Source organism: Ambystoma mexicanum, chromosome 3p (genome assembly GCF_040938575.1).
Source record: "Ambystoma mexicanum isolate Mex_15411 chromosome 3p, UKY_AmexF1_1, whole genome shotgun sequence".
NCBI lineage: Eukaryota > Metazoa > Chordata > Amphibia > Caudata > Ambystomatidae > Ambystoma > Ambystoma mexicanum.
The window spans coordinates 773735640-773760449 of record NC_090925.1 but is presented as its reverse complement, the minus strand read 5'-3'; the positions used below and the strand labels follow the sequence as shown (position 1 = coordinate 773760449).

Genomic DNA, 24810 nt, shown 5'->3' with positions numbered 1-24810 from the left:
AAGAAAAGGATAGTTCAAGATAGCAGCCAAAGAGGTACGAAATTACAGCACTTGTTCCCTCCCCCTGTACTTGCCCCCTCTTACCTGCTTAGCAAGACAGGAAGTCCCGTAACCTCAGAGAGTGCAGTAGGATGGTGACTTGATGATAGAAAATGGAAGTTCCAGTGGAAGGAAGTCTGTGCAATGGTCCACCTAACCCGAACGGCACGAGGGCGCAACTAATAGAGTTCAAAATAATCCCCAAGTGTATTCAGCAGAGCGTCCCCAAGTGTTTGTAACCAATCCAGGGAGTGACCACCAGAAACAGGAGAGCGTCCGTTTGGTCACTTCAGTAGGTAGAGCGTTGTCTTCTTGTGCGGCGGGCAGCGCCGTGGGTCTGTCCGTGGTAAAGAGTTTGTATATGTTCCGTGTAATAAGCGAAGGGGAAGGAAAGCAAGAAACACGTGCAAGAGGGATAGCACACTAGGGATAGAGAAAACGTGCGTGGAAGTTTTCAGCAGAGAGTAGCACTGGAGGTCTTTTATTTTGCATAAATCCAAATACCATAACATACGGGAGCAGGCGAAGAACAAATCCGAAATGGGAGCCAGGAGTTCGTTAACCAGGGGAAACAACCGAGGGAGTCAGGAGCCAGAAATCGAAGGAAAAGACGTTCAGAATAGTCCTTGATACAAAGCCGGGTCAGTAATAAAACAGGAATCAGAGTAACAGAATGTCGAGTACTCGACATTTTGGGTCTATTTTGGAGTGGTGATTAACAAGGAGGAACAAACTCCATGTCTTTATCCTATGACATGTCAGCCAGTGGTCAGCCATAAACTGTTGGGATAGTCTTGCTATATTCTTTTTGTTTGTACTACGAGGTTTTATTGACTTGTGTATATAATATGCAACAATGAACATGTGGTGTGCAGTCACAGTTATGGTTTCCTTTAAATGAAAATATCTGTTGATTCCTTTTCTATTATTCTCTTACTTTCTATTGTATCTATTATACTATTCAATCCATTTCTATTTTAAAATATATCATCAGTTAATGGGCCTTATTCCGCGGTTGGAGGTAGTTATGGCGCTATCAGCGCCATGACTACCTCCAATACCGGTACTGAGTCCGCCCTTGTTCAATGGGGACTTACCGGTCTATTCCGACCTTTGTGGGACCGTAAACCCCCATTGAAAAAGCCATTCCCCATTCCCATTTCAACCCCCATAGGGCTGAAATGGGAAGGCGCTAATAACGGTAACGCAAATTGCGGTACTGTTATTAGCTCTGAAGTCCCTTAACGGGCCCCGTCCATAACGCCTGGTAAAACCAGGCGTTCAGGAAGGGACCCGCTAAGGGACCCCGGAATAGGGGGCAAAGGGATTACCGGCACCAATGTCCTTAACAGTGCCCGGTATCCCTTTGCGCCCACCACGTAATGAGGCCCAATGAGTCTGTATTTTTGGTTCCATGTAATAATGTCCCCGCAAAAATGTCCCCTGACAAAAAAGTCGCCGTCGTATGCAGAGACATTATTTTATTGAACATGCAGGGGACACCACCGCAAACCCTGTTTTTTTTTTAAATGGGAGCCGGGAACATCACCACAATCCGTCCCCATACATAATGTCACCATATATAATGTCGCCAATGGCTTTTCCCAGCGACATTATGTATGGGGAAATGATTACCCGATGCCGTATTTTTTGGGTCTGCTCTTATAAATCAGTATGAATAAGTTGACCAAGTCTTAAGCATATCTCAGTTATCAGTATGCGTCAATCCGTTGTATTTTTCATAAATCAGATCTTGCATCACAGTTTTAGTTCAACATCCATTGAACATAACTAATAACATAACAACAAGGATGAAACTGAAGCAATAACTAATATCACGCTAGAGGCAATTAATAGTATAGTCCATTTTTTGGCAATGATGTCCAATTTCGTGGTTCGACCTAATTATGTTAGTGTCTTATTTGACTGGTCAAATCTTCTTGTGTTTAGTGCAATTTTCACAATATTCACTTTGTGTTTCAGTTTTAATGTTCTTCTATGCATTTGTTTCCTAGTTGCTGGTTTGTACCAAAGCTCTTTCTTGCAACACCTCACTAGATGTCTATCTTTGATGCATCTAAAAGGTGTCCCCATATGGTTAGAAATGGGCTTTTCTGTCCTGAGCTCTGTAAATCAGCCGTTCAAAGGCCCCCATGTTCGCCATTTCTCTCTTTCATGCCTCCCCTCGTGCTGTGGGTACCAAGTCAATTTATCAAAAACATTACAGAGTGGTACATTTCACCACAGACTATAACACTGAAAAACACTGAAAACATTAAATAAATATATAGAGGGTTGTGGGGTAAGGGGTTAAAATGGGTCAGGATGGGTTTGGGGTGGCGTTATAAGGGTGCAAAATCAGGGGGTTTGGGCGGACACTCCTAAATAAAAAAATTTAAAAAACGTGTTTTTCAGCGTTTTAACCGCAATGAAATGTATCGCTCTGTAATGTCTGTTGGTAAAATCACATATAACCGTGCTGTGTGTGGTTTGCCCCAAAGTCCTATTATTCCTTCTTTTGCTTATGGCTGTGTTCACCCATTTTTCCTGTTGTTTAGATACCTGTCGTGTAGTATGGATGTTCTTGCTTCTCTCTGTATGTGCCTCCCTACTGTCTCTGCATCTTCCCTAGAACGCATGACCAAAAGTCCTGTATTTTGGGGCATCTCCAGATTAAGTGCAGTTTGTCACATGGTCCTGACATCTCCAGCATTCCCCATTGCTCCTCAGTCCTGCTGCTTTTCATTTTTGTTTTGTCCAATGTCAGCCCTGGAGTAGTTTGAAATGGGCTAAATTCGGTCCGGCTTCTCTCGCGGCCCCTTCATAAATGATGGCAGTTCTATCCATTGTACCTTCTCCTATCGTATTTCCTAAAGCTTTCTCCCACCTCTCCTTTATTTCTATATTACATTATTCCGCAAATATTAGTTCTAAAATTGTGGTGTATGGTCTCCTCACTAATCCCCTGTTATTCCCTCGTGCCTTTAAAGTTCTTGCAAATGGTAAACTGTTTATTGGATAGTCTGTGGGTTTCGCGCCTTTTGTAAGCCGTGATGTAGATGTCTATATTTTCCTGTGTGAACTTCGCTCCGGCCATATTTAGTTGTTATCTGTTCAGAGATCATCAATTTCTCCCATCTATCATGTTTCCTATTTTCTCCATTCCCTTTTCTCCATATTCCTTCAACCATATTGTGTTCCTAGCTGATTTGATAATTTAGTGCCCCATAGCAGGGCCTCTAAGGGCCAGTAACTAGTTACCTTGAGTAGTCAGTGGGCCCTTTCCCATGCATTCATATTATTTCTGAATGTAGGGTGATCCCTGCTCACTTTCCAATCATTGTGCATTACTCCTGTGACCTTTTGATGTGTTAACTATTGCTCCATCAGTGCCAGTGTTGGCCTATCCTCTGGTTTCCTGAAAGAAGACCGCTCTTTGCAAAAGTTGCCGTAGTAAAGTTCTATATTGGGAAACCTTAAGCCGCCTGCTGAAGCTAGTGCATGGACCTTTCCAAATTTGAGGATTCTATTTACATATGATAAGAAGGCTTGTTTAGCAATTGCTGGTGTGTACAATGAGCCCAACATTATAGATTCCTCCCCAACATGCATTTTGACAGCTGTGAATCTCTCTTCTCTGCCTACCCGGCTTTGTGTGGTTCCATGTAATAATGTCCCTGTAAAAATGTCGCCTGTCAAAAAAGTAGCCAAAAAATTGCAGTTTTTTACAGGTACATTATTACATTGAACATGCGGGGAATACCCAGGCAACCCCCAAAACCTTTTGTTTCTTCAAGGAGAGCCGGGGATACCCCCGCTCCCCTTGACCCCATATTTATGGTCACCATATATCATGTTGCCACAACCTTTTCCCGGCGACATTATGTATGGCGACCATATACATGGGGATAATATTACCAGATACCCTTTTGTTACACTCAATAGCAGGGATTCACGTATTAGTACAGCGAATCTGTGTTTCTTGCCCTTAGTCCTCGAGCTATGATACTCTTCCTACCCAGTCTCTATGCAGTATCTCCACTTCCTTCTTTTGAAGGTTGGGCTCGTGCATCAGTGCTAGGTCCGCTTGTTTAGAGGCTAAGTAACCCAGAATGTTCATGCATTTGACATAGTCATTGAACCCAATTATGTCCAATGATATCACCTCAGTGATACCAGCTTAATATCACCTGTCATTTATGTAATTTGCAAGGTTGATCTTTGTTTGTTGTTTTATTTGATGTAAAGTTGCATCGCCTATAGCGGGTTTTATAGTATACCATATACTGTGGCTCAGTCTATGTACTCTTTTAATAGCAGTCTCTAGCCAATATGTTCCTTGCACCATTATAATTATAACTAGTAACAAGAACAATGCCCATTTATTACAATTGCTATGAACAACTTCACTCTCTGCACATCCCCATGTCTTTAATGTCTAGTCTCCTTGTATTTACTGTTATCCGTACCACTAGTTTCGGGGGGGCGAGGGGTGTTTGTTGAGTGACCACATAACCCATTGTTCCTAACTCTTTCTTTGGTTGGTGGAATAGACTTCACAGTTGGCTATTCCTCTATCTGGAACACCCTTCCTTTTTTCAACCCCCATAATGCATCAATCGTTTTTTTTTGTTCATTGTACCGTCCAGGATTAGTGCTCTGTTACGTTCCCTTCTTTGCTGTCTCGAGCCCCAGCTCGGTCACCCGCATTAAAGGTCTTTTGTGATTTTAGCAGTGATCTCGATTGTTTTCTTTGTCTGTTCGATGGTGCCTCTTCTGCGGGTCTCTTCTCATAGGCTAGTTTCTCCTTAGCGGTCTGACATCTGGCTACTATGTCTTCTCGCCTCCAGTTCTGTATCCAGCATGGTTGTTGGTCCCTGCGATCAATGTCACGTCCTTGTTCCCCATGTTGCATGACACCCATTGCCTGGATGTCCATCTCTTGTAGGGATTCCCATACTTCTCCTGGATCTAGGAATTCTCTTGCCCTCTGACCTTTAGTGATTAGCATTCGGGCCGGTTCCAGTGGACCATATGTGATGTCCCTTCTTTTCAGCATAGGTCTCATTGATCGACATCTTTTGCTTGTACCCATGGTTTCCTTACGGACGTCTGCTGAGATATATGCCTTGTGTCCATCCCATAACATTGGGTTACCCTTTCGAGCTACCACCAGAATTTGTCTTATATATTGGTTCCTAAGACACCATGTGCGGTCTGGGTGCTTGAGCGCTGCAATTTTCTTTTTCTCATTTTTCCTCCCTCTGCGTGCTCTCCGTATTTAAAGTTGATGTGTGAATTATACCTTCATCATGGAGTTGACCCAGTTTTCTAAGAAGGATGTAGTGTCTTAATTTCCAGGAATCCAAAGAATTTTGCATTTCCTCTACAATCTTCCAAATCCTTACGAGCTAATTTTAGGTCATCCACTGCTTGGAGCGTGAAGATTCTATCCGCTGTCTCCTCCATCCGTCTCACCTTCTTTTCTAGATCCACCAAACTCTCTGTCAACTTGCATATTTATGCTTTGATGGCAATGACTTCTGTGTGTGTGTCTTCGCTCCTACCTGGCCCTCAGTTCCTGCACTTCTTATTTTTGAGCATTTGAGTACCTGCGCTTCTCAATGCTTGAAAGAGAGTACCGGTACTCAACTATGCTGCGAGGTGAAAATGAAAACTTTTCATTTCCCTTTATTGCAACTTAGAGGACTGATCTCCTCTCTCCACCACCTGCAGTGCCCATAATGCCTCCTTTAGGGCCCACCGTGCAGAACAAAAGGAGAGACAAACATGCCGCTACTGTGCTCTCAGCACACTAGGCGCGGAGCACTGTCTCGCTAAGTGGGCTTCACCTGTTACTGTTGGTGTCCTTTGATGGAGCAGGGCTTGATTTGGAAAGCCTGGGACATTTCTTTTTTAAGGGTTGCATGTGATGGTACCGAAAATGGTAATACCGAAAAATGTTTTTCCCCCTGCTTGCTGATTCTCATAACGCCACCTTGACAACCCCTCTACCCATTTTGCCCACTTTCCCCACCCCCATATATAATTTATAAAACTTTCGATATTTTTTTCGGTGAAAATGTTTCGGTTGTAACCTTCTTCGGTATTACCTATTTGGTAACATCACTGCATTCCTTTTTTAAGATGGTTCTTTGTTATTAGCAGTGCCTATTCCAATATGTAAAAAGGTTTAAGTAATTGGAGCGCTGATCGATCGTTTTGGACTGAAAACTCATACACTGCTCCAGTTACCTACCGAATTTCCTATTAGCCAATGAAAGCGAGCAATAATAAAACTCCCCTTCGAAAGCTTATTTAACAGCGATGATACCTGCTAGTTTGATACTCATTTAATATAGATATTCACTTACAACAAACTGGAAGTTTGTGTGAAAGGATCTCAGATACATTGCTTTACCAAAGTGTGTACTCTTTGGCACATCATTTAATCTCACTGGGCATTGCCTGCAAACAACAGTGTGTTCCTAAAGGGGACCTGGGCCCAAGGCGCCGCGCCGAAACAGCCGTATCCAAAAGAGCTGCGACGGAATGTCCAGCTTCGGAGCTTGGTGAGTACCTGCACTTCTTCTTTTTTTCCATTTATAGCACTGTTTCCAGCCATTCGGGTTGGGGAAAACAATCCTGTTTTGTATATCATTGTTAATCAGATCATATCACAACGGTATTAGTGATTTAAACCTCAGAAGGTTGTTGATATGTCAGTATTTCACTATTCTGAATGATATTGAATTGTGATTGTATTTTAGACACTTGTTTTATATTTTTGATATAATTGTTTAAATTTGAATGTATTAAAAATGAGAAGGTTAGAATGTTTGAGTGTGTATGAATGAAGTATGTCTGAGGTATTCTTGTTTTGGGATATGATATTTGTGCGGTACCTAATCAGATAGGTTATTTTATCACTTACCGATTCTAGATTTGCACTGTTTGAGGTACGTCTGATGAATTTTTGTATTTTAGAATTATAAAATTGATTTTTGCATAGGTTTTTTACACAATGTCGATATGTGAATAAAAAATATTTATGATTGTACTATGTCCTAGGGAGTAGAATTGAATTTTTTCTCCACACACATAGTTGTTAAATACGGACACTTGGTCTTCTTATTTAGATATAGGTAAGAAATGAAGTTTTGTTAACCAACTGTACACTTGAACTCTCTAACACAGATTCACGAGTTTTATGGTCTTCGATGTTCTAGTTAGTATAAGGTTATATACAGGCCAGACCATAGTACTGAGATACGCCTGTTATCCCTTGTTACTCCTGTTAGTTGTAGCACTGTTTAAAGCCATCTCCAGTGCGGTTAATTTACTATTTTAGGGGGGATTGTTTGGCCAGAGAGGGAGCTCCAGAGCTAGGCAGCTGTTTTTCTGACCAGGCCCTGCCGCTATATTCTCTTATCAAGGCCTTTTGGGAAGATGCGCAGCCAGGCAGAATGAGCACCCTCTGCATAGGGCTGTTCCACGCCTGGTAAGCGAGAGCCCCCTAACTCCCCTCTTGCCTTCATCTCCAGGAGTACTTACACAGACAACACGAATGCACTACGGCTTATTTGAGTAGCGCACCTGCTCTGCTCTGCGAAGGTGGCAATGTTGGTTCTTTTCTAGCTGGAGGGCAAGCCAGCACTGATGTACGAAGCCTTTTCCGACTGGATTTTCCCATTGAAAAAGACATTTGTAAATCAGGCCCATAGGGCCTTACTACAAGTTTGACGGTATCACGCTGGTTGGATACCGGAAAAACTGCCCCTACCATTTCTGTCACCTGCTATCCCAGAATTACCAGGATATTACACAAGGTCGGAAAGGGTGGTGAATCCTCATTCCATGGAGTTCCATAGGACTCCATGGGGGGATTACCCGAATTAGCAGCACCTGAAATACCAGCATTTATTTGTTGTGGTGCCAGGTAAATCAGTGCTTCCACCAGCAAACTTGTCTTTTGCTGATCCAGTAAAATTGTAGGTGCCAGAATTACCAGCGATTATACCGAAAATGTTACCGCACCAGAAAAACTGTAATGAGGACAGTGTTTTGTGGCATCCGGGGGCTGAGGAACGGGGCGGGTCACACTGATGACAGGAGACAGAGGAGCACAGGAAGTCTTTGGAATGAGGCCAGGGCAGGGAGTGGGAACTGTCGAGGGTGGACACAGGATCGAACAACCTTTATCGCCATTTGTTCCGTGGCACGTAGGCACCACTGCACACTATATCACTAGAACAGACTCAGTAATATGCATACAGCAGAATAGCCATTGTCCGGTAGGCGCTCTCCCTTTTCTTATGTCATCACGCTGCATCATGGGATCTGCACACAACAGTGTCCATCGGCCAAGCCAGACTTGTGTTATCCCCTGACTGGAATGGATTGCAGCACTGCCCCTATCTTATCAGCAGGAACCCTCACACGATTACATGGCTTAATAGTTGCATCTTACTGCTAAAGAGGGCTGGCAGATGCATATCCCAATACATCCCACGCCGCCTACCGGGCCCAGGCCTCTGCCCTACCGATGGGCAAAGAGCACAACCTAATGAGGATGTAGGGCAGAGCAAGAGCAAGTGTGGCCCAGTACACTCTTGCGCTCCCTCTGCAGTTGGGTCACAGCAATGCATGCTACAGCAAGGCCACTGCGGCAACTAAAGAGCACATAGCAACAGAGGGTCAACCTCCTCCAGTCACATTGCCTGGCCACAGCCAACACCACGTTTATCTCATTGGCTGATGCCCCAGGGGGCACAGCCATTGCTCAGGTGTACCAAACCAAAGCCCATCGGTAGCAAGTGCCACTCGTGATGACCCCGCATAATGCCCATACACAAAAATAGGTTAATAACAGCAAATGTGACAGTGCTTACAAGCAGGTTGAATCTGAATCTGACGTGACGTGCTATACTAAAACTTTGTATTTGTATTATTATTATTATTATTATTATTATTATTATTATTATTATTATTATTATTATTATTATTATTATTTTGAATCCCATAGCATTAAACGCTATATTTTCAGGTAAAGCACATCTGTGAAATTATTCAAAAACATGCCTACGTAGAGATAACCAGACAAGAAAGTGTATGCATACACACATACACACAGCATATTGGTGAGCACAAAAAGGCACACATACACACACAACTCCAATCTTTCTTTCTCTCCCGCTTTGTGTACCTCACACACACTCACAATCAAACTCAAACACACACAATATCAAATTGATGAACACACAAATATGCACACCACACACACACACACACACACACACACAAGATACATTCTCTACTTACCAGGTGCTGCTTCCAGCTCTGAACTGGACAATGCTCTGCCCGAAGGAGGCGTTGTTGCCCTGGAAGACTGTGGGCTGGGAGGTGTCAATGTTGAAACTACCAACCTCAGTGAAAGCTGAAACAAAGAGCAAGAGCAGAATGTGAATACAGTTGGAGGCCTGTCAACAGCTAAGATGTGGCCAGAGGCCTCAGGGTTTTGGTGGAGGGATATAGAGGTTCCCACCTCTAGGGATAACTCTGGAGTACCAGGGTGCTGGCGTCTAAGCTAAGTATAGCCAGATTTAGCTTACTCTAGAGGGACTTCACATCCAAGGTCATCATTAACAAGCATTTGGCCCCACTACTTGTCTCGGGAGGATAGCTCAGGGGCAACGTGTTCGCCTTGGAAGCAAAACGGCACAGAGCAACACAGGTGCGATCCCCGGGTCTGTGCTTAGAAACCTCTGGGTCTTAAGTGCGTTATAAATAATATCTATCATATCACTACAAGGTCGGCGGTGCAGTAAAAAAGTGGTGGTAATTCCGTTACAGACATTTTTTGGGGGCGTAACAGAATTATTGCCATTTTTACCAAACTGCCAAATTGCGAGTTTGACCTTGAAGTGGACTATGTACCTCCAAGAAACTGCTGGTGGTAAATCCTCTCCTTTAAGGCCAAAAATCGGCAGATTTTCCACGCAGAATTACTTCTCAGGGTAAATCGACCAAAATTACACATGCAGTCAAATCACCGCCAAGAATGGGGATTTACACCACCATATTACTACTCGGAATCTTGTGTAAGCCTACGAGAACAAGGGGCAGCAACAGTAAATGATTTTAGCAGTAAATCGACAGATTTACCACTGATTTACCAGCAAACTCGGAATGAGGCCCATTGTCTTCAAGATCTATTCAAAATGTGCTCGTAATAATTAAACCTCATCTTTCTAGACCCAACAGCATATGAATACCAACAATTCTGCAACAAGCTATTAACACTCTTTATCTAAACAAATCACTCAACAGAGCAACACAGTATTACCCACAAACCCCAGCAACTTTTGTGAGCCTAAAGAAACAGGCAACGACTCCTTACTTAACTGTCACTCACATCCTCATAACACGCCCAACAAAACACTCAGTGGTTTACGGAACAGCCACTCACCCAGCAGCAGCCTACAGAGAAAATCCAGCAGGAGCGCAAATATCATGGAACTACAGATCATTCATTTCACCAGTCCTTTCAAGAGGACACAGTTTGGGACATCCTCAAAAAGCTATCCGTACCAATTTACAGAAATCATCCACAGTACAGCCAGCCACCAGCAACAGCCAGAAGCCTACTATCATACCCAATGGTCTTTCCCGAACTCCAAGCTCAACTCACCACTCACAACATCTCAGACTCACTACGGTATCTTCTCTCTTATACAAAAGACAGTGGGCCTCATTACGACCCAGGCGGTAAGTTACCGCCTGGGTCGTACCTTTACCACCATGGCGTAAACTATGTTTACGCCATGGTGGTTGGCGGACTTACCGCCCCATTCCGTTCCGAGGTTGGCGGGGCGGTAAGTCCCCAATCCCCATTTACCCTTCCCCATTCCCATTTTTGCCCCATAGGGCATAATGGGAGTGGGGAAGGCGTTAATTACGCCACCGTAAATTACGGTGGCGTAATTAACATCAAGGTCCCTTAGCGCCATGGATTTTAACACCAGCAGGTGTTAAAACCTCCATGGCGCTAAGGGACCTCGGAATCAGGCGGTAAGGGTCGGCGCTGTTTACGCCGCCGTAAACCCCTTACCGCCTGAGTCGTAATGAGGCCCAGTAACTCCTTAAAATACAAACACAGAAATCAGAGGTGCCTTCACAGCAGCTGAAGATAGTGACGCACACTTTTCCGTCTGATTGTATTCGATCATGAGTAGCGTTTCACGTGGTATATTACAACCTTCTGCTTTTTGGCCTATCAGTGGTAGAGGGATTCTCAGTTGCCTCCCCACCCCATTAAGATCTTTCCTCTCAGTCACTTAAATTGGCTTCCTTCCTGTTAGACTCACCTGCTCTTGTGTGGAGTCGTGTGATGCCCTTTTGCACGTGTTCTACAACATCTCTCTACACTGCTCCTGAAGATTAGCAGTGACCAACTCAATCGTCTCATCACAAGCAAGCATGACTAACACCAGCCCCTAGACACCTGTCTGTCCACTGTCACAAAAGCCCTCACCTAACTTGTGTGACTCCTCAGAAAAGCCAGCTCAGAGCCTTAGACAGTGATATTGTTAGAAGAATATTTTCACCTAGGTTAAGGGTGTAGGGTCGAACTTTCCCAAACTGATCAAGGAGCTGGAGGGAGACCTGAAGCGTTGGACCACGCAGGAGATCTCACTAATGGGCCGGATCACAGCTGTCAAAATGAACTTGCTCCCTAGGTTTCTCTATGCCTGCTCATCCCTATCGGTGCCCTTCCCGACCCAGACCCTCCACGACCTACAGAGGAAGATATCGAAATTCATATGGAAAGGCAAAAAGGCCAGGATCCCCCACAAGACCCTGATTGGTAACGCCAGGCTGGGAGGCCTGGGGGTCCCGGACCTGCAGGCCTATAGGGCAGCGGCGCAACTGTCACACCTACACGCCTGGCAGTCGAGCACAGCCCGCCCCAGATGGGTGGAACTGGAGCAAGCCCAGCTCCCGCTCCCCCTCCGGTTCCTCCCTCACATCCAACCCCCTCTCAGGGCGCGCTGGAAGGACATCCTACTGACAACAAAGCAGACCCTAAGCTCCTGGGACTGGGCTCTAAAGCAGAAAGGAATCCCGAGGGGCCGAGGCCCCCTTTCACCGATCTTTCACAATCCCGACTTCTCCCCGGGATCCCTCCCCCGCAACTTCCAGAATTGGATAGACGGGGGCCTTGAAACCCTGGGGCAGATGTACTCCGAAAACGGACCCCGGACCTTCGAACAGTGCAAGGAAACTTTTCGGCTTCAAGAGAGGGACAGGTTCACATACTGCCAGCTCCGCCACTGGTGTTCACACCCCCAGACCCTCCAGGCGGCAACCCGCCCCCCGACTCCACTGGAGCTAACCCTCGCGGATCTGCCGGCTAGAGGAAGAACTTCAGCCATATATAGATGCTTCTCGGGGGACTTTCTGGCGGCAAAAACTCGATCTATGGCTCAGTGGGAGGCGGACCTAGGCCATCCGTTCGATGACCAAACCTGGGTAGACATATGGTCCCGCACCCACTCCTCCTCCACCTGCGTCACCAACAAAGAATGTGCATATAAACTTACCTTGCGCTGGTATTACCCCCCTCTCAGACTCCACCACATGAATCCGCAAATGGACCCCGCCTGCTGGAGAGGCTGCAGTCAACCAGGCTCTTACTTCCACATGTGGTGGACATGCCCCAAGATCCAGCAATTCTGGACCAGGTGTCTCTCAGTCATCGAACAAGTCACCGGCTCCGCCCTCCCACTGGACCCTGAGACAGTCCTACTGGGGATCCCGGTCCCCGGAATCTACCCCCGCTCCGGCAACAGGGCTAAGCTCCTCACACAATGCCTCTTGGCGGGCAAGACAGTTCTGGCCCGTTTCTGGAAGTCGCAAGACGGCCCTTGCCTGGCCCACTGGTGGGGAAAATTGTGGGACATTTTAATAGCGGAAAAGGTCACCGCTGCGAGAGCGGGGACTCTGCACCGCTTCCAGAATGTATGGGCTCCAGTGCTGGACTATGATCAGCGATTTCCTGCAATGACGTTCAAGCCAATCAACGCCCGTTGGGCCCTGGGGGACCTGGAGAGTACACACCTGGCGGGGGTGATAGACTGAATCTCTGGCCCGGGAAAACCGGAATGATGGGGGAAAGGGACACAAAGCCAGAATCTTTTCTTTGCAATGTTATACTGCCACCCGATACTGTTTGTAACCTATACTGCCTTGCTATAAATAAACACATTTAAAAAAAAGGGTGTAGGGTCGACTTTACCCCTCACTCGTTAGGAACAGGGAAATATGTAGGTCAAGAGCAGGACCAGCCTAGTGCAATGTACTTTCTCTTACAAAAGCATCCCTCTTTTAAAACCCAATAGCCTACATGGGACATGGTTGCGTGGGTAAAGGGTCTCTTCATGAGACCTCTAATCCTTCCTGTACCGAGTTATTCAGCACCAACAGCCTTATATCTCCTGCTTGCCCATGTTTAGCAGCACTGAAGCAGTGTAGGGTCCTCCAAAGTTCATGAGCAGAAGTGTTGCCACCCCTTTATCCCTTTCCTGCATCCAAGCAAGGCTCCCAAGAGAGCAGGCCCAGGTACAACAAGGAATGTAAGACCCATCTGCACCGGTCAACAATAGATAAAGGACCTGAGGGGGAGGATCCAAACAGTAGGCCATACTTAAATAAGAGATTTCTCCCAACGGCTGCATATCCTTCACAATTACATATTAAAATTAAGGATGATGGCTTGCACTGTTGAGTGGCCAAATGTAATGGCTGCTTCCTGATTGAGCTCTGGCTCACCCCGTGCACATCTGACAGATCGCATCCTCTCTACACTACTCCACAATTATACAAAGGGCACCAATCTACAGGGATCAAGATCAGAAACACCACAGATTCCATTTGGCTGGTGATCAGCAACCACACAGCAAAATAGAGTAGGCGACCAGCCATCCCGGCCCGAAGGCCGGCATTGTGAGAAGCAGTCCCGGCATGATGGTGATTGGACAGCTGCAGAGAGTGGGCAACGGTACCCGAAGGAGAGTGCTACTGTAGGAGCGCTAGAGCGCAACTTGTAAGGTCTCCAGAGTGCCAGCTACAGACAACGACATCAATATGAGTGTTGGAGAACAACTGAAGCATGAACCCAGTGGTGGCACTTAAATTGTTATGTGGTGAGCATTCTTGTTCCTGAAAACGAGAAAAAGGGTGCTTCTTGAAGTGAAAACAGAGAGGGTTGTCTCCATGAAATCTTGATAAAGGGTTGGTTTTGGTGTGAAATAGAGAATGCTAATGGCCCTTTACCCTGACAAGCCACAGATCAGAAAGGGTCATTAGCATTCCAAAGCCCCTCATTCTGTGTATCTACCACAGTAAATGGCTGCACCACATAAACCAGATTTTTTTTCTAGCTAGTCTGCGATGTGTCTAAGTTGACACAAACACAGTGAGGCAATAATGCATAGACACTTGCACATTTTATTCAGACGATGCTTGTGTGAAACAATTATGTGAGTGAATGCATGAAAGGCAATACAAGTCGGATTGTCTTGTGCAGGTTAGAAGATTTCAAGCATCAGGGTGTTGTCATTGTTTTACGAACCCCTTGATTTCGAGAATAAGTGTTGTTTAAAATGAATGTTGAAAACAAGGAAAGAGGGTGTTTTAAGAAAATGGAGATGAGCTTGGGTACAACTTTAGACTGAGAGGGCCACCAAGGGGAGCATGAACCTCTTCAGCTGGACTAACCGGGTGCTCTTGTGTAGACGGTTGAGCTCCATGCTGGGGAGGGTCTTCTAGACCAGTGGAAAGTGGGTGGCCATAATTCCTGTGTAAGCAGCTAATGCACACTGAGCTCCCAAACTAAGGAACCAGAGCACTGCAGTGATTGCTATCATGGAGCGGGAGGAAGCAGATTCCCCGCTGACAGCTGCTCCGAGAACAAATAGAACCCCCGTTGGGGTACAACGAGGGAAGAGCATTTTGTGGTCTTCTTCAACACCATGCTTTGAAAATAAGAAAAAGTCTCAGTGCTATGCAGGCAGCCACATATGCCAAAAAGATGGCATGTAAACTGATTTAATCCTATAGAACTCGCAGACAAATATGCTGTATTACAACTACAACATATACATTGACAGAAACGCACTGAAAAAGGCGACTGTCAACTATCAAATATGTGACCTTTAGAAGCCCTTTTAAATTATGAAAATTCAATCAACCAACTGTTTGGAGCACTATATGGGCTCTACAGTATACTAACAACTCGTGTAGGCTAATACCAGTGCTCTCCTTTCTGATCTGTGGCAGGGTTGTCCAGCTCCAGGCCTTGATGGCCCGGATCCTGACAGGTTTTCAGGACATCCCTCATTAATATTCATGTGGAAAAATGTGCATACATTTAGAATAATTGTATGCAAATGTATCTCATGCATATTAATAAGGGGTATCCTGAAAACCCAACATGGATCTAGCCTCGATGCCTGGAGTTGGAAAATCATCAACCGGAGAGCGACAGAATGCAGCGAGTGAGCCTCCTAACCAAGATGTGCTAAACAAGCCTCTATTCATTCAATAGGAGAGACCCTCCAATCACTACCCATTCCATCGGTGCTATAAACAATAAATTAGGCGAAGTCACAACTAAAGCTCAAGTGCTGAACTCTAAGATCAAAAAGCAGTGGACAGGACTCTCTGAAGAGGAGCACATGGTTTTGGCCACGGTGGCAAAGTGTGAACAATGGACTCAACGCTCACTATGCTCAAAGAAGAAATAAACAAGATCAATTTTGAAGAATGATGACCTCCATTACAGGGTTAGACAGAACAATATTCTCATACTCTTCTTGCCGGAGTCAACTCACACTGGCTGATGGAATTATTCTTAGAAGGATTTCTTCCTGAACACCTAAGAAATCCAGTGTTATCATGGCAATTTTAGATGGAGGGGCGTAGAGGGCTTTCGGTCCAAAAGCAGCTCTGGAACTGCCCCCAAGACCCACCTTTGCAAGGGTGCTCAACTATAGAGACAGGGATCTGACACTTCGAGCTGCTAGAGAGGAAGGTCATCTCCAATATACATTTTCTGAAATCGAGATTTTCTGGGACTTTAATCCCACAGTACAAGTCTCCAGATGGTCTTGCAATGATATCCACAAACTTTTTCGTGACCACCAAATTCAGTATGCAATGCTTTTTCCAGCAAAATTGAAACCTATTTTTAATAACAGGTCACATTTCTTTACAGACCATGACAAAACGATGCAGTTTTACTTTAAATCGATTGGGAAGTGAAGCCTTAACCGCTGACAGCACAAGTTATTTGTACAAGATGACATAATAAGAAAGAGCGAAGTAGAGTAGTTGATTCATATTCTTACTTACTAGCAGAGGTTAGCAGAAGTTGTGATTAAGGAACCCCTACGGGGCCTGGCTGGATAACCTAATTGGGTCCTTAGTAAGGGGATTTAAAAGGTGGAAAGTTGGGGTATGTCATTAATAGGAAGGAGTGGAGCGGGTGATCAAGGATCAGTTAATGATGTATTACTTTGAACCACTCAAGATGAAAGTGAATACTTCAGGGCGAATAACATGGAAGGTGCTTACTACGAGCAGACTGAACATTTAGAATCACACTAATTGCATGTTAGACCATAAAACCTTCTTAACTTCATCTTGTGGAATGTCAGGGGTCTTAATCAGCCTGTGAAATTGGGTATGGGGTTGCCTTATTTAAATCAACTAAGGGATCCAAGCAGTGTTACTACAATAAACGCATTTACCACCATAAGCACTTATTCGCAAATAGACAAATTGTGACGGAAGAATCTGTGCTTCTCTTGTTCTCCAGCATAGGGTCTGGCATGGATTCACATGCTCATGAATATTCCTCGTCGTCAGGCCAGGAATCCTCGATAAAAAAAAAATCAGTATCAGTTTTGTTTCTGAACTGTCTTTCTCAGTAGTAACCAATCACTGGTCTCTGGGTCAAACTGCCCCCAGCCAATGACTGCCCTCTCCCTAAGCCCCGCCTCTGGCAGCCATCTTCAGATTTGTTACTGCACGCTCAAGTGTTGGGAGTCCTCGTGTTTAGCTCTCGAGCTTTTGCTGCGTTTTCGTGCTTTTTCAAAGAGAATTTCTAATTTTTTGGTCAAATAGAGCCTCAAGCTCCACCGTCTCTACATCCGATTAACGGGGATCCGTGTCGGATTTTTCTACGCCCCTCAAGGGTGAAGTTTTCGTCGAGTTACGCTTCTTGGAGGATTCCAGAAGTTTCTGCGGCCTACCCGAACATGGCCCAGGAGAAAGGAAGCTCGACGCCCGGAAAGCTTTTCAGGGTTTGCCCTGGATGCCAGCTGCAGAATGTGTTCAAGGAGGACAAGCACTCGAAATGTCTCTACTGCCTTCATGAGGACAAAATGCATGTGGAGAAGGACTGTGCGTTTTGCAGGAACATGTCAGAACGGACCATCAGGGACCGACACCTTCGTCTCTCCAACTGGCTGGTGTCAAGAAGTTCCCCCCTTCTCACCTGAGTTCGATCCTTGCTGGATTTCTTGGTCGATGCCTTCTTGCGGATGGATCGGGTCTTGAATAAGGCTGCACGAGTCTCTTCCGACTCCAGCTTGCGTTCAAAGTTCCGGGATGCAAAGATCCAGGAATCCGGGAAATGTACAGAGTGCGCTGCTCAGCACACGAGTCCAGGAACGAAGAAAGGAAGGAAAGGGACTAGGAATGGGGTTGGCTGGGAAAGAACCAAGGAAAACAATACCACGAGCTACGGAGCGCACGTCTGGTCGCTACTTCGCAATAGCATTGAGACGCGCGGAGCCACGGGAGGCGTGGTCTATAAATAGAACACGCTACGTCCAAAGTGTAGAGCGAGGAAGGTGTTTCACAGTAGACGGCCATGTTGGGAGTACCAGGGAGTGTAAGCTCCGTTGAGACAAGGACCAGGAAGTCCAAAAGGGGCGTGTTCTGTAGGTCATGACAGCATGCCTTCTCCGAAGACCCGTTCCTCCGGGTTTGCCCGGGTGTATAAGGTGAAATCTTCTGAGCAGTCGAGGGGCCTTGAGATTAGAAAGTGGTTCCCAGGTTCTTTCACTAGGAGGATATCCTTTCCATTCAACCAGGTATTGAAGCTGACCCCGTTTATACCTGGAGTCACATATTCGGGATACTTCATATTCCAATTGGTTGTCGACCAGCAGAGGAGGAGGTCGGCAGGATTTCCGGGAGGATTTGGTGTAGGGTTTTAATAAGGATGTGTGAAATACTGGGTGAATTTTCTTCCAGGAGTCTGGTAGTCTGATCCGGCATTAAACTGGATTGATAATTTCCTTGATGGGAAATGGACCATAGTACCGAGGAACCAACTTGTTTGGCCGTAGATGTCGGGGTAGTAATTTTCGAGGACAACCAGACTTGATCACCAATTGCATAAGAAGTGCCTGGTCTTCTTTTGGAATCCGCATACCTCTTAGTCTGTGTTCTGGCCTTCTCTAAGTTTTCTTTGGCTTCCTGGTGTACGTTGATGAGGGTTTCTATCCAGGAGTCGACAGTAGGTACTGGTGTAGGATGAGGGAGAACAGAGGGTAGAACCGATGGATGGAAACCTTGGCTACAATAAAAGGGACTGGTCTTAAGTGTTGAATGATCAGAATTGTTGTAGGCGAATTCAGCCACGGGTATCAGGAGCGACCAGTCATCCTGAACCTTGGTGGCGAAACATCGAAGATACTGTTCCAGGGTCTGATTAGCACGTTCTGTGGCCCCGTTGGTTTGGGCATGATAACCAGATGAGAGGGCGCGTTGGATTCCCAAAATGCGACAGAGATGTTTTCAGAATTGAGAGACGTATTGAGGTCCTCGATCAGATATGATGTTGGAAGGAAGTCCATGCAAACGGAATATGTGTTCCAGGAAGATTCCAGCAAGCTCGAAGGAGGATGGTAGCTTACACAGGGGTGTAAAATGAGCCATATGAGTGAACAAGTCTATGATAACCATGATGGTTGTGTATCCTCGGGAAGGTGGTAATTCCACAATGAAGTCTGTAGCAATGAATTCCCATGGCCTTGTTGGCAGTGTAGGTTGCAGTAGAAGACCCGCCGGTCTCTTGTTATCATGTTTATTTTGACTACAGATAGTACAAGCTTTGATGTACTGCTGTACGTTGGTCTTCATTTCAGGCCACCAAAACTGTCTTTGTATGAGACGGAGGGTGTTGGTTATGCCACGATGTCCGGAGTGAAGGGTATCATGAGAGAGGTTTATTATTCTTTGTTGTAATTTCTGTGTAGGAATGACCAGTGCACTGTCCTTGAATAAATATTCTTCCTTAACTCTTAGGTTTCATTGATTTTTCCTTGAAATATCCTTCCAGAGATCAGAGGATTGGGTTTGCACTCAAATTTCTTCCAGGAGATTGACTGCTTGAGCTACAAAGATCGTGTGGGGAAACATTTTAGGATAGGCGCTATCTTCAGTAGCTACATAGTCAGGACGTCGAGATAAGGCGTCAGCAATCAGGTTTTGTGATCCGGGAACATGAGTGATGTGGAACTGGTAATGGGCAAAGAAGTAGGCCCAACGCGCCTGACGACTGTTCCTACACTCCAATGACTGTAGAATTTGAAGATTCCGATGGTCCGTGCGTACCTGAACTGGATATCTAGCACCCAGAAGTAGATGTCGCCATTCAGTGAAGGCTTGGCGGATGGCTAACAGTTTCTCTTTTCCAAGATGGAGTAATGTGTCTCACTGGGAGTCAGGGTTTGTGAAAGGTAAGCAATGGGGTGTTCCAGTTTATCCTCAAGTTCCTGCTTCAAGACCGCTCCTATGGCATAGTTAGAGGCATCCGTTTCCACTAGGAATGGTCGATTTATGTCGGGTTGGGCCAAGATGGGGGCTTGCGTGAACTCTGTCTTTAAACGTTGGAATGCCTTATCTTGCGGTGTAGACCAGATAAAGGGGGTGTCTTTCTTCAAGAGAGCAACGATCGGCTGAACGATCTCGGAAAAGGTAGATATGAACTTCCGGTAAAAGTTGGCAAGCCCCAGGAAGGAATGAACTTGTTTCACGGACATGGGAACGGGCCATGCCAGTATGGCCTTTACCTTTTAAGGGTCCATACCAATTCCTTCTGGGCTAAGGATGAATCTTAGGTAGTGAAGAGAAGTGACGTGAAACAAGCATTTTTCGGGTTTGGCTAAAAGTTTGTGTTCACAGAGTCGTTGTAATACTGCCTTTCCATGTTCTTCATGCTTTAGAGGATCTTTGGAAAAGATCAATATGTCGTCCAGATAAGCAATGACGAAGAGGAATAACATGTCAGAAAACACCCTATCCATAAAACGTTGAAAAACTGCGGGGGCATTAGCTAGTCCAAAGGGCATGACTAGATATTCATAGTGACCAAAGGGTGTTCTAAAGGCTGTTTTCCATTCGTCTCCTTCCCGGACACGGATCAAATGATAGGCACCCCGGAGATCCAACTTCGTGAATATTATGGCGCCTCTCACAGCTTCCCGGGTATCCGAGATCAGGGGCAGTGGGTACCGATCTTTGAGGGTGCATTGATTTAAGCCACGATAGTCGAGGCAAGGTCTGAGTTCCTTGGTGTCCTTCTTGGGAACAAAAAACAACGAAGCACCCGCTGGAGATTTTGAGGGTCTTATGGTGCCGTTTTCAAGGTTGGTATCCAGGTATTCTCGGAGGGCCTTTTTCTCAGGTTTGGAAAGGATGAACATTCTGCCGAAGGGAATCACTGCTGAGGGATCTGTATCTATGGCGAAGTCTTCAGGTCTGTGAGGAGGTAAGGCCTGGACTATGGCAGTTGAAAATACATCAGCATATCCCTGATAGGCCTCTGGGACTTGTATGATATTGGAAACCATGAGTGGTGTTTGCTGGTCTCTTGGTGGTTCTTGGGTGTCGAGGAGGGATCCTGGAATAGACAGTGGGACATACAAAACTCTGAGCCTAGGAATAGTGATCCTGCTGTCCAAATGATATACGGATTGTGCTTCTGTAACCAGGGCATACCCAATACCATGGGGTAATGAGATGACTTAATGATGTCGAATGTAATCCGCTCTTGGTGATGGTTTATAGAAAGCTGGATCTCTTTTGTCTGCAGGCTTATGGGTCCTGAAGTGAGGGGTCTTCCATCGATTGCTTCCACCGGCTGCATGGTGCTTCGTGTCTCATATGGATTATGATGACTAACAACCCAATCTTGATCAATGAAAATTCCCATAGCTCCGCAGTCTACCAAGGCCAGAATAGGATAGGTCTTATTCTTGGAGGGCGATAGGAAGGCCTGTATTATCACCAAATTGTTTTGTCCAGGAGAGTTCAAGGATGGAATTGATGTGGAGCAAACATCTCTCTCCCGAAGCTCTGCTCCATCTAGGATCGGGAGCTGGTGTTTCCCGAACGCCGAGGAGGGGCTAGAGGACGCTCCCTAACCAAGTGTTTGTCTGAGGCACAATACATGCACAACCCCGTATGAATCCTTCTCATCCTTTCTTGCAGGGATATAGGTCCACGGAAGGCTCCTATCTGCATGGGTTCAGGTTCAGAGACTGGGCCTGGGTTTGTGTCCGTCTTGGTGGTACTCTCAAAGGACACTTTCGGAGGATTACCTCTGGATTTCTTCTTCTCTGCCTTCCTTTCCTGGATACGGAAATCTATTTGCATGGCAAGGTCCATTAGTGCCTGGAATGAGTTTGGGCGAGCCACTCTGGCCAACTCATCCTTAATCTCCTCATTCAGTCCTCTCCTGAAAAGGGTAAAACTGGCCTCAGGGGACCAATCAGCTTCCTTGACTAATTGCTTGAATCGGGTTACATAGGTGAGCATATCCTGGGATCCTTGCTGAAAGTCTAAAAAGCGTTCCTGGGCACTATAGACCTGCTCTGGACGGTCAAACATGGTCTTAAGGGCTTGTATGAACCCATCATAGTCATCTAGGAGAGCATCGCCAGAATTAACGAGGGGCGTAGCCCAGGTTAAGGCGTTTCCTGAAAGGTGGGAAATCATGAACCCCACCTTAGCCTTGGGAGTCGAAAAAGTAGTAGGGCTTAAAAGTAAAGTGGACCAAACATGAATCCAGGAATCCGCGAAGGGTTTTTGCCGACCCATCGTATTTGTCCACTATGCTGCCCAGCAACACACTTTCTTTTGTGGCAGAATCACGGGATAGAACTAATTGTTTGAGAGCAGCGTTTTCCGCTTTTAGATTCTGCACCTCAGTTGATAGCTCTTGCATGCCACGCATCAGGTCCTGGATGGCCGCTTCCATGTCCATATTGAGTTCGGTCGGGTGGCGTCTCAAACTGTCAAGGAGTTCCCCCCTTCTCACCTGAGTTCGATCCTTGCTGGATTTCTTGGTCGATGCCTTCTTGCGGATGGATCGGGTCTTGAATAAGGCTGCACGAGTCTCTTCCGACTCCAGCATGCGTTCAAAGTTCTGGGATGCAAAGATCCAGGAATCCGGGAAATTTACAGAGTGCGCTGCTCAGCACACGAGTCCAGGAATCAAGAAAGGAAGGAAAGGGACTAGGAATGGGGTTGGCTGTGAAAGAACCAAGGAAAACAATACCGTGAGCTACGGAGCACACGTCTGGTCGCTACTTCGCAATAGCATTGAGACGCACGATGCCACGGGAGGCGTGGTCTATAAATAGAACACGCTACGTCCAACGTGTAGAGCGAGGAAGTTGTTTCACAATGGACGGCCATGTTGGGAGTACCAGGGAGTGTAAGCCCCGTTGAGACAAGGACCAGGAAGTCCAAAAGGGGCGTGTTCTGTAGGTCATGACAGCTGGAAGGAAAGAGCCCGTCAGGTGAGAAGAAGAAGAAGAAGTCCGAGTGGGGGGCGTGGCTTACCAGCCATGGAGTAGGACGTGCGGGCTCGAGCTGCTCCCATGATCCGACACTGATCCTTGAGAAAACGCACGTAATACCGGCCAAAACTGTCACCAGAATGGATGTGCGTGCGTGGGAACGTATACGCTACTAGACCCAAGAAGATTTCAGCTTGCTGGGCAATTATCGGCGAGATTGAGGAACCCGAGGAGCCTAGCTGAATGGATACATTGTATCCAAAATGGCGGCGAACAAAGGATGAGCGGCCGTAACTGCAGTACGGATAAAAGCGCACCGCGCATTGCTGCCCTGCCACTGAGAAGACGGGCCGATCCCCTGCTAGCGACCTGGAGGGAGAATTACACGCGAAGCGGACTATAAATGAGAGCGGAGACGAGGTAGCTTTCCTCGGCCACCAGCTGACTCGATGCGCGGCTCTTGCTGCCTGCAGGAAACGAAACAAAAGCATCGGGGGCCTCAAATGGAAATGCGCGAGAAATGATGGACAAGATGGACACAATGTAGCAGCAGAGGACGTGAGGAGCACACTCAGACACTCAGACCAGTAGCTGGCGTGTTATGCGAGGAAGCCGAATGCACGGTGAGGCTCCGCGGCTCAGCCGAACAAACAGAACAGCTGCTGTGACACTGAGCTGGAAGTAGATGCGGCGGGCTCAGAGGAGGACTGAAGGCCCTGCAACCAGCATTGTGGATGCTGGCATAACACGGGGAGACCAGCGAACGGCAGCTTAAACAGGAGGCCCGTGAAGGACTGGCACACAACTGGAAGGGAAAACCTTTGTTCTGGAAGCGTGGGGCTCCCCGCAGGCCATAACTGGTACTTTGCACAGAACGAACGTGCGCCGCACTACAGCGAGTGGGACTCATGGACCTAGAGCTCTTGGCCCCTGACGGAGCGCTAAATTGAGCATAATTAACAGGTCTGCGCGGAAGGGTGAAAGCGCAGTGATATGCCACATGGACTTTGGGATAGTGGCTCACAGGGTGTCTGATGCGAGGACCCCACCTACAACAAGACCGAGAAGGTGAGCCAGCGAGAATATATGCGAGGGGCCGGAGGGGCATGGTGCACAGAACTGTTATGCTGGTAGGTGCTGCCCAGAGGTACACTGTGGGATGTGACAGTGCCTAAACGCAGCCGGCACCACGGTATATGGTGGTGCGCGGGGAAGACGGCTGAAGATATACCCAGCGGTGCACGTTCCAGCGGTGCACATTGCGCAGAGAGCCCAAAAGTCGGGGCCAGCGATTTAATGAGTTGCCCCTGCGATCAACAAAAGGAGCCAATACGTGGGAGAACACAACCCACTCCAGGAATAGCCCGGCCAACGTAAGCCGGTGCGGAGGCTCTCCTGGTCAACTTTCTTGGCCCTGGGTGTGCGTCGGAACAGAAGTGCGGAGCAGACACGTCGGGGACTAAGCGCCCACAGGCAAGATGGCGGGAAGAGGGACCATAACCAAGAGTAAGAATAAACAGTCCACTATGGAAACATTTGCCAAGACGCAGTTGTCTCCAGCGACCACGGCACTCAAGGGAGCGTCAGGACCGATGGAGAGCGCCATAACGATCGAAAACCACCAGATTTTGGCGGCTATCACGGAACTAAAAGATTCATGGGGGTTAGCGATGGCTGACCTGCGCATTTCCCTGGAGGCCAAGATAGATGCAGTGGGCATTGATGTCACCTTGCTGAGGCAAGATGTCAGGGCGTTGGCAGAGAGAACGAGCTGCTTGGAAAGTGCGGTGAAGACCAACACGGACACCAGTAGCAGCAACGCAAAGGAGGTCCACGTGCTAAAGCAACAGGTAGCTAACCTGGAGAATCGGGCGGAGGAAGCGGAAGGTAG

The 24810-nt window shown here is 46.7% G+C and overlaps 1 protein-coding gene across 2 annotated transcripts in view; it reads right to left on the bottom strand.

Annotated features, from left to right (window-relative positions):
* Positions 1-24810, bottom strand: part of LOC138580852 (integrin alpha-D-like) — a 750488-nt gene that overhangs the window by 639054 nt on the left and 86624 nt on the right. For both annotated transcript variants that reach the window (XM_069651726.1, XM_069651727.1), the window contains exon 2: positions 9361-9475. In XM_069651726.1, coding sequence (XP_069507827.1) covers positions 9361-9475 — 115 coding nt within the window. The remainder of the gene's footprint in view (positions 1-9360; positions 9476-24810) is intronic.